The 14,024-nt window shown below is 41.5% G+C and overlaps 1 protein-coding gene across 3 annotated transcripts in view; it reads left to right on the top strand.

Annotated features, from left to right (window-relative positions):
• The window catches only part of LOC118206642 (rho guanine nucleotide exchange factor 28-like), a 61,887-nt gene extending 48,995 nt beyond the window's left edge, over positions 1-12,892 (top strand). For all 3 annotated transcript variants that reach the window (XM_035379559.1, XM_035379558.1, XM_035379560.1), the window contains 7 exons: positions 133-315; positions 712-852; positions 1,246-1,388; positions 2,424-2,471; positions 3,276-3,764; positions 5,632-5,959; positions 10,233-12,892. In XM_035379559.1, coding sequence (XP_035235450.1) covers positions 133-315; positions 712-852; positions 1,246-1,388; positions 2,424-2,471; positions 3,276-3,764; positions 5,632-5,959; positions 10,233-10,417 — 1,517 coding nt within the window. In that variant the 3' untranslated portion in view covers positions 10,418-12,892. The remainder of the gene's footprint in view (positions 1-132; positions 316-711; positions 853-1,245; positions 1,389-2,423; positions 2,472-3,275; positions 3,765-5,631; positions 5,960-10,232) is intronic.
• Positions 12,893-14,024: the final 1,132 nt, after the last annotated feature.

Here is a 14,024-nt window from a genome sequence, read left to right as displayed (position 1 = left end):
GTATCTGCTGTTCACACACATGTTTTGGGGTGTAATGTGAACAGTATCCCCTGTTCAAACACATGTTTTGTGGTGTAATGGGGACAGTATCTCTGGTTCACACGCACATGTATTGTGGTGTATTGTGCACAGAGACGCTGAACTCCCAGGACCAGCAGATCTGTGCCGGCCTCGAAGAGAAGCTGAAGATCTACGCCGAGCTGGCGGGGCTGAGTGCGAGCGAGGAGCTGCTCTGTGAGACCCAGCTGCTCATCCGGCCCGATTCCGATGAGGTTCCCCAGGCGACCGCGCTGCTCACCGCTGCTCTCAGAGAGGGTGAGATCATCTGGAAATGTTGTCCCTCTTCCTTTCACAAACTCCTGTCTCTGCTGTCAAACTTCCTTTCAGAACTTCCTGTTCCTGCTGTTTCACTTCCTTTCAGCACTTCCTGTTCCTGCTGTCCAACTTCCTTTCACATTTGTAATTAAAGCCATGACAGTGTCAACTGTGGCTGAGGAGTCGCAGCACAGATTGCCGTAGCACCACCCAGGAGGACAGGGTGTCAGTCAGCATGGTTTCCCCGCCTCTTCCATAAGTAGCAACTTTTATAGTTGATTGGGCTGCAGGTTCTGGGGTGCAATTAGCTGTGCCTTAAACATACACGTTACTCAGATTTCTGTATATTAAAGCCCTAAGCGACATTGTGACAGCGCTGTTTCCCATTTCCTACAGCGGAGAAGCTGACTGCTACATTAACGTCACAGTCTGGCTCCTCCCCCAACGTGTCCCAGGAGAGCCTGGCTGAACCCACCTCCCCCATGAAGCTGTCCAATCACAGCAGCTTCAGCAGTGTCCAAGAATCTCCCACAGAATGTGAGACTCCACCTCCTTCCACACATCTCTCCTCTGTTCAGAAAGTGCTGGCATGTTGTTTCATTTTGAATAATAATAATGAAAATAATACAATATTATTATTGTAAAACCATAAAAACAAAAAATTGCTTGATTTATAGCAATTACCCTCATCTCAAGAGTATAATTTAAGTTCTATATGGTATATGTCAATATTGAATTATGAAATATGAACAATTGCTTGTTAACTATCGTTACTGAATATGTGAAAAAAGGTGTAACTGATTAGATGGATACAACCAATTACAATGTAAAACAGGACACTGTTGTAAAAATGGTTGAAATGGTCATCATAGGTCTTTGCTTATTCTGTAATTATTTCTCCTCGTGTTAATATTTTACCCTTCCTTTCAGCGGATTATCTGAACACCCAGAGCTCCAGCTCGCTGTCCATGACGTCTGACTGCGAGACCAGAGACGTGGAATGGGCAGATGCTGTGATATTACAGTCTCTCACTGAACTCAAGAGAGGGGATATCACCGGGATTAATTTAAAGGTACAGCATTTACCATATTACTCTCCATAGTCAAAAGAAAGACATTTCTCTGTGAAGGTAAATTATGCATAATGCACAAACCTATTTATCATTCCATTGTATTGTGTAAGTACTGTATATGAAATTAGTGCAAAAGTATACAGTCTCCTTTTTGTATTACATACAGTATTAAGTCACCTTAACTAACTTCAGGCACTTTGGGCCCATTTGATTTATAATAAGATCCAGCTGGATGGAACTTTGGGAGCATTTGGTGTCCATTTGGTTGAATTAGAAATGTCAAGAAGATAAATCATGGCACTTTCCAATGATGTTTATTGCAAAGGCCAAAATTACAATGATACCCGTGCAGAATCTGTTCAGAAATCAGAAATGATTAATCCATTCAATTTCCATAATCCTGCATCCATAATGGAAGGGAGCTCTGAGGCTTTTGAACTCAGATCTTGTTGAAGGGATTTATGAATGACATACAAATCCCAGCATAGCCTAATGTGCTATAACATGGTCTTTAAAGTACTGGAAGATGTGGCAAATGTGGCACAATTTGAAAAAGTAAGTACCGAATTATTGTTCTTGTTTACCAAGTCATACCCATGTGATGCAGGACTGATATTTTTGTTGATATAAATCTTAAAATGACATGAAAAGAGGACCTTTCTTGGTGTAATTAGTAATTCCACGGTATGCTTAATCTCAAGTGTGAATGCAGTACAAATCCACAAGATGGTGCACAAAACACAATACAGTTTTGGCTCCTAGCACTGACAGCTACTCGTTACAATCTCTAACTTATTTCATAACCTGAAGAGCATGGTAGTTTTCATTATTATTAATCCAAAAGCATGTACATTTTTTACACAGTATGAAAATGTACCCCCCACTGGTATATTTGACATAGTAATGTCATAATTAGGTGTTGCCATTTTGATGGTGTACGAGTCAGTTGTAGTGTTACTGATTTATTTTTGAAGCAGAAGCATAATTTAACGTATGTCTGAGTATTAATTATTAATTTATGTTGCTTCATTACAGGTAGCTCACAGTGTTCAGAGTCTGACCCAGTTACTCTACAGTCTACAGGTGAGAAACTACCTCTAAGCTCACTCGCATAGGGAAATAACCCCAATTATTTTTTTTAAATAATTGTTTGCAAAAATACATTATTCTGCATAGAAAGAAGGCTAATTCAGTTTTGAGTGAAGTAAGACAAACCCATAATGTAGACCTCCAGCACTTTCATGTGAAAGTACAGACATTGAACAATTGAGCCTATTATGTGAACGGTGTATAATTACTGGCGGTTAGAGGTAAACCATTATCTTGTTCTAGCAGTAAATAGTGCAGCATTTGTACTGCAGGCACATTTCTTTATACACTGTGGTGCTGGAGGTGCAGGATGTGGTGCAAAAGTGTGGAGTACAGAAGTTTCCATCATCCAGTGTATGCATGTGCATGTGTGTCTGTGTGTCTGTGCATGTGTTGGTGGTTAAGCAAAGAGGAAAAAACATGCATGCATATATGTGCACGGATGTGGGTGTGGGCAGCTGTGAACGTTAGACATGTGTACATATATGCTCTCAGTGTACAGAATTAAAAAACATCTCACTCTTGTATCACAGTATGGTATGTACTGTATGGATATTATTGTTCTATACATTATACAGTAAAATTAAATGTGTTTAGTTATTCAGGGTTGACCACTGGTCAGTGTTTACTGAATGAGTCAATGAGCTTTAGAATAACAAACCTGGGGTTCAAATTAATAGCCAGTTTCAGAATAACTGACCAGTTTTAGATCCACTGACCACAGTTGCAGATCCACAGTTTTACAGATTTACTCAGCACATTTTTAAAGCAACGGTCCGTGTCGCCGTGTCCTCAAAGGCAGCGGTGACCATCCAGGACAGCTGCTACCAGGTGCAGAAGCTGCTGCTGCAGGAGACGGACCGGGCGGCGGCCCCTCCGGCGGGCCGCGGCCGGGCCCTGCAGGAGCAGGAGAAGCAGCGCAGCCTGGAGAAGCGGCGGGAGGAGCTGGCGGCGCTCCAGCGGCTGCAGGGACGCCTGCGGCAGGAGCAGCAGCTGTGGGAGCGCGAGTGCGACCAGCGGCGCCGCCAGCAGGGGGAGCAGGAGAGCCGGCTGGAGCTGCGGGAGCGGGACTGCCTCCTGCAGGCCGAGCGGCTGCGGCGGGAGCGGCGGGAGCTGGAGGCCCAGCTGCGCGAGTACCAGCAGGGCCTGGAGCGGCTGCGGCAGGGCGAGCGGCTGGTGGAGCGGGAGCGCCAGCAGCTGGAGGCCCAGCAGGGGGCGCTGCTGCGTGGCTGCTGGAGGCAGGGCGGGCGGCCCCTCGCCGGGACCACCCCCCCGGGCGACCACCAGGTGAGTCCGCGCGACCAGGCGCCGCCGCTGCCGAAAACCTCGGGGTCCTCAGATTCCCTGCCACGGGTTCAGATCCCCTCCCTCCTGTGGCCGGGGATCTCGAGGTAGTGCCAGGTCGGCTTCAGCGTTGCCAGGGGAAACAGGGGCAGGGGTAGGACGGCCTCATTGTGCAGTAGTGGCTCCCCTGCATTACAATAACCGCAGTCCAGCTGGTGGACTGTAAGGTGAAAAGTAATGGCAGCTCGATGTACGCATCCGACAGTGTGCCCTCCTGACATGTACATTTCAACACTTCCTCTTATCCAGAGCGACTTGCATAGCACACATTTTTTGGTTACAAACTGTTTACATGGCTGGATGTTTATTGAAACAGTTCACCTTAAGTATTTCACTCAAAGGTACAGTTCAATGGCAGCAGCCCCAGCTGGGAACTGAACCCATAACATTAGTGCTGTCAGCCCATGTCTCTACCCTTATACTACACTGCCACACTCTCATTAACACCATCTGCTGCAGTTATGGGATGGGCTGGCAAGCGTGGCTGAGCATGCCAAATGGGGAAATATAGAAATATGGTGATAATAAAAAAAGTTTTGCGCCCCTGATATAGCTGTTCTTCTTTTTACTGCCATTCCCGATCAGCATTTCCTATAAAGTCACCGGCAATCAAAACTTCCAAAAGCCTGAAGTTGCTAAAAGTTTGAAGTGTAATGCTGTTGGCATCTTTAGAGACTGTCTGCCAAGTGTAGTTTGGATGCTAGAGCCAGACAGCCCATAAGCCACGCTGTCGTGGCAACGGGGCTCTCTCTCTGATTTACTGGTGCTGCTGTGTTGCCAAACTGCCCAGGTAATGATCTCGGAGTCTGGGCTGTTTAAAATTCCCCCCGTCTTCTTCCATCACAAAATAAAAGTGTCAGCCAGGAATGCGGAGAGAAGTTCCTTGTGTCTGTCGGCAACTTTGATCGTAGTTTTGTTGTGGAACTAATGTCAGCAGTAACACGGGAGAGTAGACTTATACCACATTGGAAACTAGTGGTAAAAAGGACCATGCTTCACTGTACGAAGAGACACTGTCTGACATTTTGTATGAAATTGAAAAATGGCTATAAACAGAGGACTTAAAAGCGTTTATGTAACAACTTTGTGTGCTGTGAAGACTTCTAGGCGACCTTCAGCTGAATCTCAGCCAGCCAACCAAAACTAAAACCTTACCAAGCTACACCACTTTGGTTGGGATGGACAGTCACTTCTGTTTTCATTCATGCGAAAATGCTAAATTCAGATCCAGACAAACCGTCGGTGCGAGTGCTTTTAAATGTTCCATATTCCCCAGAGAGGTGCGGGGCAAGAGTAACAGTGTGCTGCTAAGAGGGGAGTTTAATTAAAATCAGGACACCAGGCGCAGGACAATATGAGAGCAATTTAAAAATCATCAGTCTTAATTTTGAGTAGCCCCCTTCCTAATAAACAAGTGAATGATTGATGGTAATTAACCATCTGAAATGTAGCGCTGACAAAATAATTATGGTGGCAGCACAGGCAGAATAAAATCAGTTCCCCTGATTGGGCCTGAAAATGCGGTCATGATTATTCATGTTGATACCAAGTGTGAAAAGCACAGCACTCAACACCATTCTGTCGAATCCAAATAATGAGACATTTTCTTAATTCCAGTTCAGTTTTTCTTTTCATGTAATTTAATTTTATCTCCTGCTGGGATTGAAGGAATCATGTTCGTACATTATTTGAATTTGCAGGTCGTCTTGCTGAGGAGTGTCATATATCGGACGTTTTTTATGAAACTTTCTTTCTCTAAAAGAAACCAGTGTCTTGTCACCTGTTAAATCCTGATCTGTGTTATCCTCAGGGTTCCAGTCATGGGCGGTCAGACAGTTTTGATGCAGAGAGCTCGGCGTTCCTCAACGAGGTGAACTACCCCAACCTCCAGATCTCCCTCAACAACCACTGCATTCCCTCGGGACATGGGTTCACGTTGCCAGGCAACCGTAACCTGGCCAGCGCCCACAACAACCTCAACGCCCTCATCGCCCGCACCAGCGAGAAGCAGGCCGGTCAGAGGGCGGACTCCTCCCAGCATCACCATAACAACCACAGGACGGGTCCCATCGTGCTCCCGTGTTCAGAGTTTATCAGCGAGACTGCGGAGGCTCATGGGAAGGACCAAGCCAACAACGGTGAGTGCGCCACCATTGACGTTGGGGGCTATTCGGCAGAACAGCCAGGGGTGAAACCTGGGTAAATGTAAACAAAATGATTCTGTGATCTTGGCCTCACCCCAGTCCTCAGTGCAGGTTCTTAAACCATCAACGTCTGCTTCTACTGACTTTTACAGTTAAGTGTAGGAAGTCCAAAATGTTGTGGCTGATTAATTGAAAAATACATGAAGATACAAACTGACTCCAATTGTTATCATGAAAATTGGAGAGCAAGTAGCACCAAAGGGCTGTTTTATACTTCTGCAAAGTACACGTCTTGTGTAGGTGTTGTGCAGCATGTGCAAAGGTTGCAGAGCACCTCCACATAGATGTCATGCACCTCTCCAACATTTTAAAAGTGCTTAGTTAGCAACCAGCGACCGCATACGCTGCCCCAGATGATGATTGGTTGACTGGTGATGTGAGGTGGAATTTCCGCTAAAGGTCACTTATATAACATTAGTTCACTCGCTGTTGCAAATGTGAAACAACGAATATGGAACGGTTTGATGAGGGTCTAGGCAAAGAGGTTTGATACCGGCCTACGTTATCAATAAATAAATAAACATTAAAAAATATTTATGCTTTAGACCAGTGGTTCTCAACCTTGGCCCTGTTGTATATGCTGGTTTTTGTTCCAACCACAACTGCAATCCCAGAATTTTAACAAGCTGCTAACTTTTCTTAATTAGAGGCTTTTCATGATTAGAGAGATTAATTACCTTCTTAATCCACATTATGTCAGAATGAGTTATGCATGCCATGGGCAGAAATCATGCTGCACAAGTATAAATGCTCTGCCTGTTTGCGAGTGGCGCACACAACGCAAACTACGCCGACTGCAGAAGTGCAGAACGGCCTTAATATTCACATGCTGTGTAGCATATGGGCATTGCCACCTGCCAGAAGCCCGATATTATAAATTGTACCTAATTTTAAATGATAGCGCTTAAATTATTGCTGGCATTCGAGTCGGTTGATGGAGCTCTCTTCCAAACCTTGCGTGTCCTTCTTTCCTAGTTAATCAGTGTCTCTTGACAAAATGGCTGTCTTCCCGCTCGCCTTGAAATCAATCTCTCTCTATCGAGCGGCCGGCCAGACAGAATCATACGAATCACCAGCAAAGCGCGTGGCGGACTGATTGGAACATTGACCTGAAAATCTTTATAAAACTCATTACAGCACAACTTGTTACAGCTTTGGTGAGGTCTGTCGAAATATTATGCTGTATTTTATAGATGAACCTTTGATATGAGTCTGCTGCTGTGGCGGTTGGTTTTTTTTTTTGAGTAGTAAATATCAGATAAACAAACTTTAAGGCCTGTGGGATGGGTGTTGAATTGTAAATTCGGTCCCTTTACGATATAGCGGGAGCTATGAAGAGCCCCTGGCATCAGAACTACAGTATATTATAATCTCCAATGAATATTCAAGCTCTTCCTCTTGTGTACACTGCACAGTAAATCTGTCATGTTGTTTTGCGCATATTCTTTTGAATAATGCATGTGAAGCATATTTATTGGGAACCTGTCTTCGTTGTTTGAAACAAACAGCAACTTTGAGCTTCGCTTTTTGCTTGTTTGATCTGTTTTCCGTAGGCATCTCTGATACATCACATTACTTTACTTACTAATACATTACATTACTTTACTATATTTAGAATATCCCTGGTATGGCTGTGATTTCACTTGGTGCTGTATTTTGAAGGGAACCCACTCCCATTCTTTAATTCTTTGGCCTGTATCTGAAACCAGGAAGTGGCGCTTCAAAGTTTGTTTACAGTGAAAGCACTCTCTCAGAAGATCACTTAAAGCAGTCCAGTCCACAGTTAACCTGCTTCACCTCATTCCCTGGGTCTAAATTGATTGCTGGTTTTAAGGTGAAAACAAAAACTGCCAGACCCAAGCCTCCCAAGAACCAGTTTTGGCCACCCCAGCATGAAACGGTTCTAAAACCAACTAGGGAAAGAGCAAAGTGGAAAGTAATCGAAACTGTTTCAGTGTCTTCTGTCAGCAGCATTGATTACTTGGTGTGATTCTTTGAACTTTGAAGCAGCCAGTTTTGGATTGGGGATTACCTACGTCCTACAGGCCTCACTCTAGTTTCAGTTTATAAGGATTTTCAGTAAACACATGTATACTTCATTTTCAAGGGAGTGGAAAATAATCAAATACACATTGCTTCAGTAATCTGCGGTGTTGAATAGCTAAAGGTTGCAATTTAATTATTATTACCAAATGTCTGTTTCATTTTTTTTTGTTGTATTTCCCTTGTTAACCTTCAGTACAATGGTGCAAAATGCTACTGAGGGTGGTAAAGTTTGAACTGATAGTCCTTTGATTCTGATCAAATAATAAAACAAAAGTTTATGCTATTAGATGGTGTAAATATACAGTACTGACAATCATATTCTCATCTTAATCAAAGCACTATAAGCCCCTGATAAGGGAAACGGGCAGAGACAGGCATATAATGTTGCTTATGAATGCCCTTACTGCACATGAAGTTTTTATATGCTGTTATTTATCGAGGCTGAAACAACAGCCTTCCTCTGAGCCAAACTAATGAAATGAGGTTCAGTTTATCACAGGGACACATCAGCAGTCCGTTACAATGAGGCGATGCTGCCTTATCAGTGTTTGCAGGGCACAGCGACTTTCTTAGTCTTGAAGTTCTGCTATCTCATACTCATAACTGAAAATTATGCTTTGACAAGAAGACCAAAATCTGTTCCCGGAACATTTTCTCCTGTGTCCTGACCTCATGCTGTATCTAGCATGACTCATTTTTTCAGCTACAACCTTTTCTATACAGCTCCATCTGTAATGGTCCCTGTAGGGTAATTCCCAAGCATAGCAGCTCTGGATGTCAAAGCAGACAGTGAGAGGTGTGGTGTGGTCAGTATACAGATGAGGTGAATTGGAGGTCTGTTAGTAATGAATGACTAATTTAGACTTGGATCCAGATGCTTTATCTGTAGACTTTCTGTAAAGGGAAGATACAGTTTGTGATACTTGTTTTCCACTAAGAATCCTAGTTTGAGTATCTTGATTGTTTCAAATAAGCTCAATAAAATTATTAGTCAGTGGTTGAGTTGGCCTGAAACTTTGCCTCCAGTTGGACGCCATTTTACATGAGGTCATTATTCATCAGAACAGGTAATTGAGCCAATCGCTGACCTTATCACACACTAGTGAGGCTCATAGTTCAGTAAGCCTGCCTAATGAAAACGAATTTTCCTAAATGTTACTTGACAGGGGTGGTGTAGTTCAGATTGGCTCAAAAAAAGGTTTATGCTTAGCAAGACGACTTACAGACATGTTGCATGTTTTTAGAGGTATGGTTATGTGCACAGGCAAAATCAATGTGTGCAAGTATTAGCATTATCAAATTAGCTTGCCTTCACTTTAACATGGTCTGCTTATACCAGTAAGTATAAATACAGTGAAAACAGTGGTAGGAAGTCAATAATGTGTATTTCCTAAGAGAACTAACCATGTCATTAGCATTGAATATCTGGTGTAAGGCTCCAGTTTCCTGTATTTACCAGCACATCCTTCAGTATACTGTGCACATTAACTTCTACAGAAACTATTAGTCATGTCTGTAATGCTATGTGCGTAGGGGTAAGATGCTCTGTAACTGCCAGTTCAGTAATATAATACATGTACATGCATTAGATTAATTATATTTATCCAGACTTTTATTGAGAGCTTAGAATTAGGGTTCTGGCATTTCTGTCAACAATGAGTTAATAACAGAGTGTTTTGCTTTGTCCTTGTGCTGTATAATTCCTGGCAAACAGATAAATATACATGTTCTTTTGGGTGTTTTAAGTGCAATATAACTCTGTTTATAGGCGTACTATAAAACAAGGCTGTGTGATATGTGGCCTGAAAGCTCTCAAGCTTGATGCTTCCAAACAAATTAGTCACAGATGGAATCCTAAAATTACAAGTAGAAGCTGCCTACTTGATCGCATTTGAGTTGATTTGTTTTGCCGGGACCAAGGGCCTACACAGTAAATTATCAGATGAGTGGAAGTAAGGTTAAGGCCTTTGGACCCAAGACCGGATGGCTTCAGGATCAAATTCCTGGTGAAACACAGGAAGCAAGCCACCTGGGATTGTGCCTACAAATTCTGCAGCTGTTGAAATGGACTTCAAACCATTTAGTTTAATTGTGTAAAATAAGTCAGGATAAATCAGGTAAGCTGTAACTGGGATGCCTTTCTTTATTTTTTCTCTGGCAGATCTGAACACTCGTAGCTGCAGCAGTGAGGAGGCCTCGGTGCAGGAGGCGATGGGGGTATCGGGGGGGTATCGGTGGGTCATGCTGCCCTCCACCAACTACCCCCTCCTCAGCCCTCAGTCCTACATCTCCTTGGAAACAGAGAACGGGGAGGACAGGAGCGAAGAGAACATTGTGTACCTTTGAGGAAAACAGTGTTTACCTTTGAGGAGTATTGTGTACCTTTGAAGAACACTGTGTACCTTTGAGGAACATTGTGTACCTTTGAGGAATACTGTGTACCTTTGAGGAGCACTGTTTACCTTTGAGGAACATTGTGTACCTTTGAGGAGTATTGTGTACCTTTGAAGAACACTGTGTACATTTGAGGAACATTGTATGTCTTTGAAGAACTTTGTGTACCTTTGAGGTGCAGGCCAGTCTGACTTGTGGAATTCCCAAACTCTCCCCATTTCAGCTTTACCGTGGAAGTCAGCAGTTTGTTTTTTTTTTTTTTTTTTTTTTTTACAGTTGACTCCCATTCAAATGTTTAGGTTTGTAAATATCTCCCTGTACAATATATATATAAATATATGTGAGGAAAATATATATTTGTGAAAAGTTGTGTTTAGTACTTGTAAAAGTACATGCATATGTAATTTTATTTATTTGTATTTGTCATATTGTATAAGCTGAGGTTTCATACAGTTGCTTGGTATGGGAAATCTGTGCCTTAAGTTCCTAAATTATATACTGCAAAAAATAATTCACGTAAAATTTCTTGCTTTAATATCATTTTATCTAAATAAACAATTTTAGTGTTTAGTCACTAAAAGAAATATTGTCTTGTGGCCAATTTTATCTCAGATACAATTTTGTCTCCATTTAATGTAATTTATGATTTTTCTGGACACAAAATTTATCACTGCAAACTAATGGGGCCATGTGAGAAAGGTTTTATTGTAATAAGAAAAGTAATTAAATTAAATGTCCACCTTTTTATAATTCTAAATTAAAATTAGACAATAGGAACCTGTTTTTCACCAGTGTGACCATTGTGCCTTTTTACGGAAATGTTATTAATAATTGTAATGTTGTGCCTTTCATGTTTGTCCACTTATGTGGTAGAGTGCTCTTATGTGTAATCTCTGTTTCTGTATAGAATTGACCTTTGGTCACTAAAAAGATAGCTTAATTATTCATTTGCATAATTGCATAATTTCCCTGCTAAGTTGCACAAAATTGGAAACAGACATTCTGAAGGTCCTATAGATTCACGCTAAATATAAATGTGGCTGTTATAATTGACTAGAGGCTCTCTCTTAGTTGGCACTTGATTTTCCACTATGCATTGTGGACCGTTTCCACGGTCACCACTGCCTTATTCCTCCTCTTCACTTCCGTGCCTGAGTTTCAGATATTGAGATGGGTGGGTGGATGCTGTGCGTCTGTGCTGAAAGCCTCCATCACCGATGGCAGTGAAGTCACAGATATCCGGTAATTATAGAAGATAGTGGTTACTTGGGAAGTGTTTTGCTTAAAATATTTCTCTCCAGTGCACTTGCGGACTTTGAAATTGATCGCATCACTGACTTATACTGTGTGCTTATATAGTTAAGTATGGCTTCAGTTCCTAATGTTTCAAGTGAATCACTGGCAATGCACAGCATAAACAAATCATTATGGGATTAATTACAGATAATTTTCGACACCAAGAACATGGCTGTGCATTACATTTAATGCATATCATTAATATTTGATTATAATCATCATTCTTGTAAAGCCATATGTGAAAGCACAGGTTATTCCCTTCGACCTTTTTGAAATGTAATATTCATATAGTAGAACCTCAGAGAGTTACGGACTGACTGGCCAATCGCACAGAAGAGGGATACATAAGTACACTTGTATCACATCTTATCACTGACATTACAGAAATGGAGTCACATTTTCCATTGAAAGAAAATTTAAAATACTTTTACAATTAGACAAAGGGAATGTCTAAGCGTTATTGCACCAATGCAGTATGAGAAAGCCAGAAGTGATATGAAGAAGGGAAGAACAGGCCAAAGATTGCGGTTCGCTGAGATGTTGTTCAGAAAGCCAATTTAGAAAAGAACAATTAATGTTCCCCTGAGATGCCAATTAGCACTGGTTTGTTTGTTGGCTATTAACTTAGATCAAGCATTTCATTTCATGTCATTCCATCACTACCTCCCTCATTAATCTGTACCTTGGAGGTTCTACCATACATCTGAATATACAAATAACCCATGGAGGAACGGTTTCCATTTCACTAGACTTTCCACCGCATTGCAAAAAGGTCTGCAAAATACAGAATGTTACTTCATTTTTATAAGATATGTACTTATGGTTCTCCATGCATATCTTCCAAGCTGCAATGTCAATGCATTGTATGATGTGTCAATTCTTTGTTTTTTTATATTTATTTCTGGTGTTGTTTTGTCTGCTGTAAAAATGTTTATAGGTCTCATACTGATAGTTATTGCAGTTTGAAACGCGTTCATGTTTGTTGAAAACTTTGAAACATGATCGGTCCTTTTTTATTTTTGTTGCTTTGTATTCTTTTTAGTGCTGGCCTGTAACTTGGACAATTTTTAATGGATTGTGAGGAAATATCATAAATTCTCTAGACCCATAAAAGTCAAATGCCAAAGTCACAGAGGCTCCTGAAACTGTTTTCTGTTGTGTTTATTTGCATTAGTTTGTATTGACAGACCATCTATTAACACAGATGCCTGTGAATTAGGCATTCTTGCAGTTTCCGTACTCATTTGGTGACAACGGAAAATACTTATAAAGGTTTTTATGTTGTAAGCTCAGTTATCGCGTATTACATTAATGGGATATTTATTCTTTTGAAAAAACTTTGTTCATTTTGTGTACAGTTTGTACAGATGGGTATTGACTGATTTTCCCAGTCAGTGCATATTTTATATCAAAATGCCTTTTCTATTCAGCCATTTCAATCAATCTTTCCGAAAAAGCGTTCTGTTGAAGCTATGCGTTCTAAAAGAAAATGTTTCATTCCAATGCATGACAGAAAAAAATTCATTCCAACAGTTTTATAGGTTGCTTCAGTGAGCATAGAGAAAAATGAAACATTTGTGCATTTCAAAAATGTCTGGGATGCATTGGCACGCAGAAACTCTGTGTAGCATTTTTCATACACTTATACTATATATGTATTTGCTGTTCAAGGCTACCTCCTGTGCAAACCATCTCTCAGGATAGTGCTTGAAATTATTCAGTGGAGGTTATAAAGATGTGGCTCCACAATAGGTGAAATTCTCTGTTTATAGCGATCACCTACACTCAATAACCTAGTGTTACTAAACCTCTGCAATTAATAGATGACTCCTACTTTCAACATCCAAGCTGTGTGAACTGAATGCCATCATCCTCAGAGAGGCAACAACCATCCCACTCTTTATTTAATTAGGAGCATTAGCACAGCAGGTGTGTGTGTGTGTGTGTGTGTGTGTGTGTGTGTGAGCGAGAGTGCGCGCATGCGTGCCCGTCTGTATTTTTATCCTCATTGTGGCATGTGTGGTTTCCCTCTGGTTTTATCACCATGACTAATATATCATATCAATTGTAATGTGACAATTAATACAATTATTCATATTTTTATGCTGCTTACAATGTGAATCATTGAGGGTCCTTTATGTTATCAGTGCCAGTGTGGCAAAGCACACCATTATTATTTTGCTAATGGCTGTGCAGTGGAGAGAGAGGTGGGAAAACCAAGCAGTGAAGCTTTTTCAGGTTTGTGCCAATTGAAAACAGTGAA

This window comes from Anguilla anguilla, chromosome 10 (genome assembly GCF_013347855.1).
Source record: "Anguilla anguilla isolate fAngAng1 chromosome 10, fAngAng1.pri, whole genome shotgun sequence".
Classification (NCBI taxonomy): Eukaryota; Metazoa; Chordata; class Actinopteri; order Anguilliformes; family Anguillidae; genus Anguilla; species Anguilla anguilla.
Note: the sequence above shows the minus strand (reverse complement) of the source record. Positions and strands in the feature narration are given on the sequence as shown.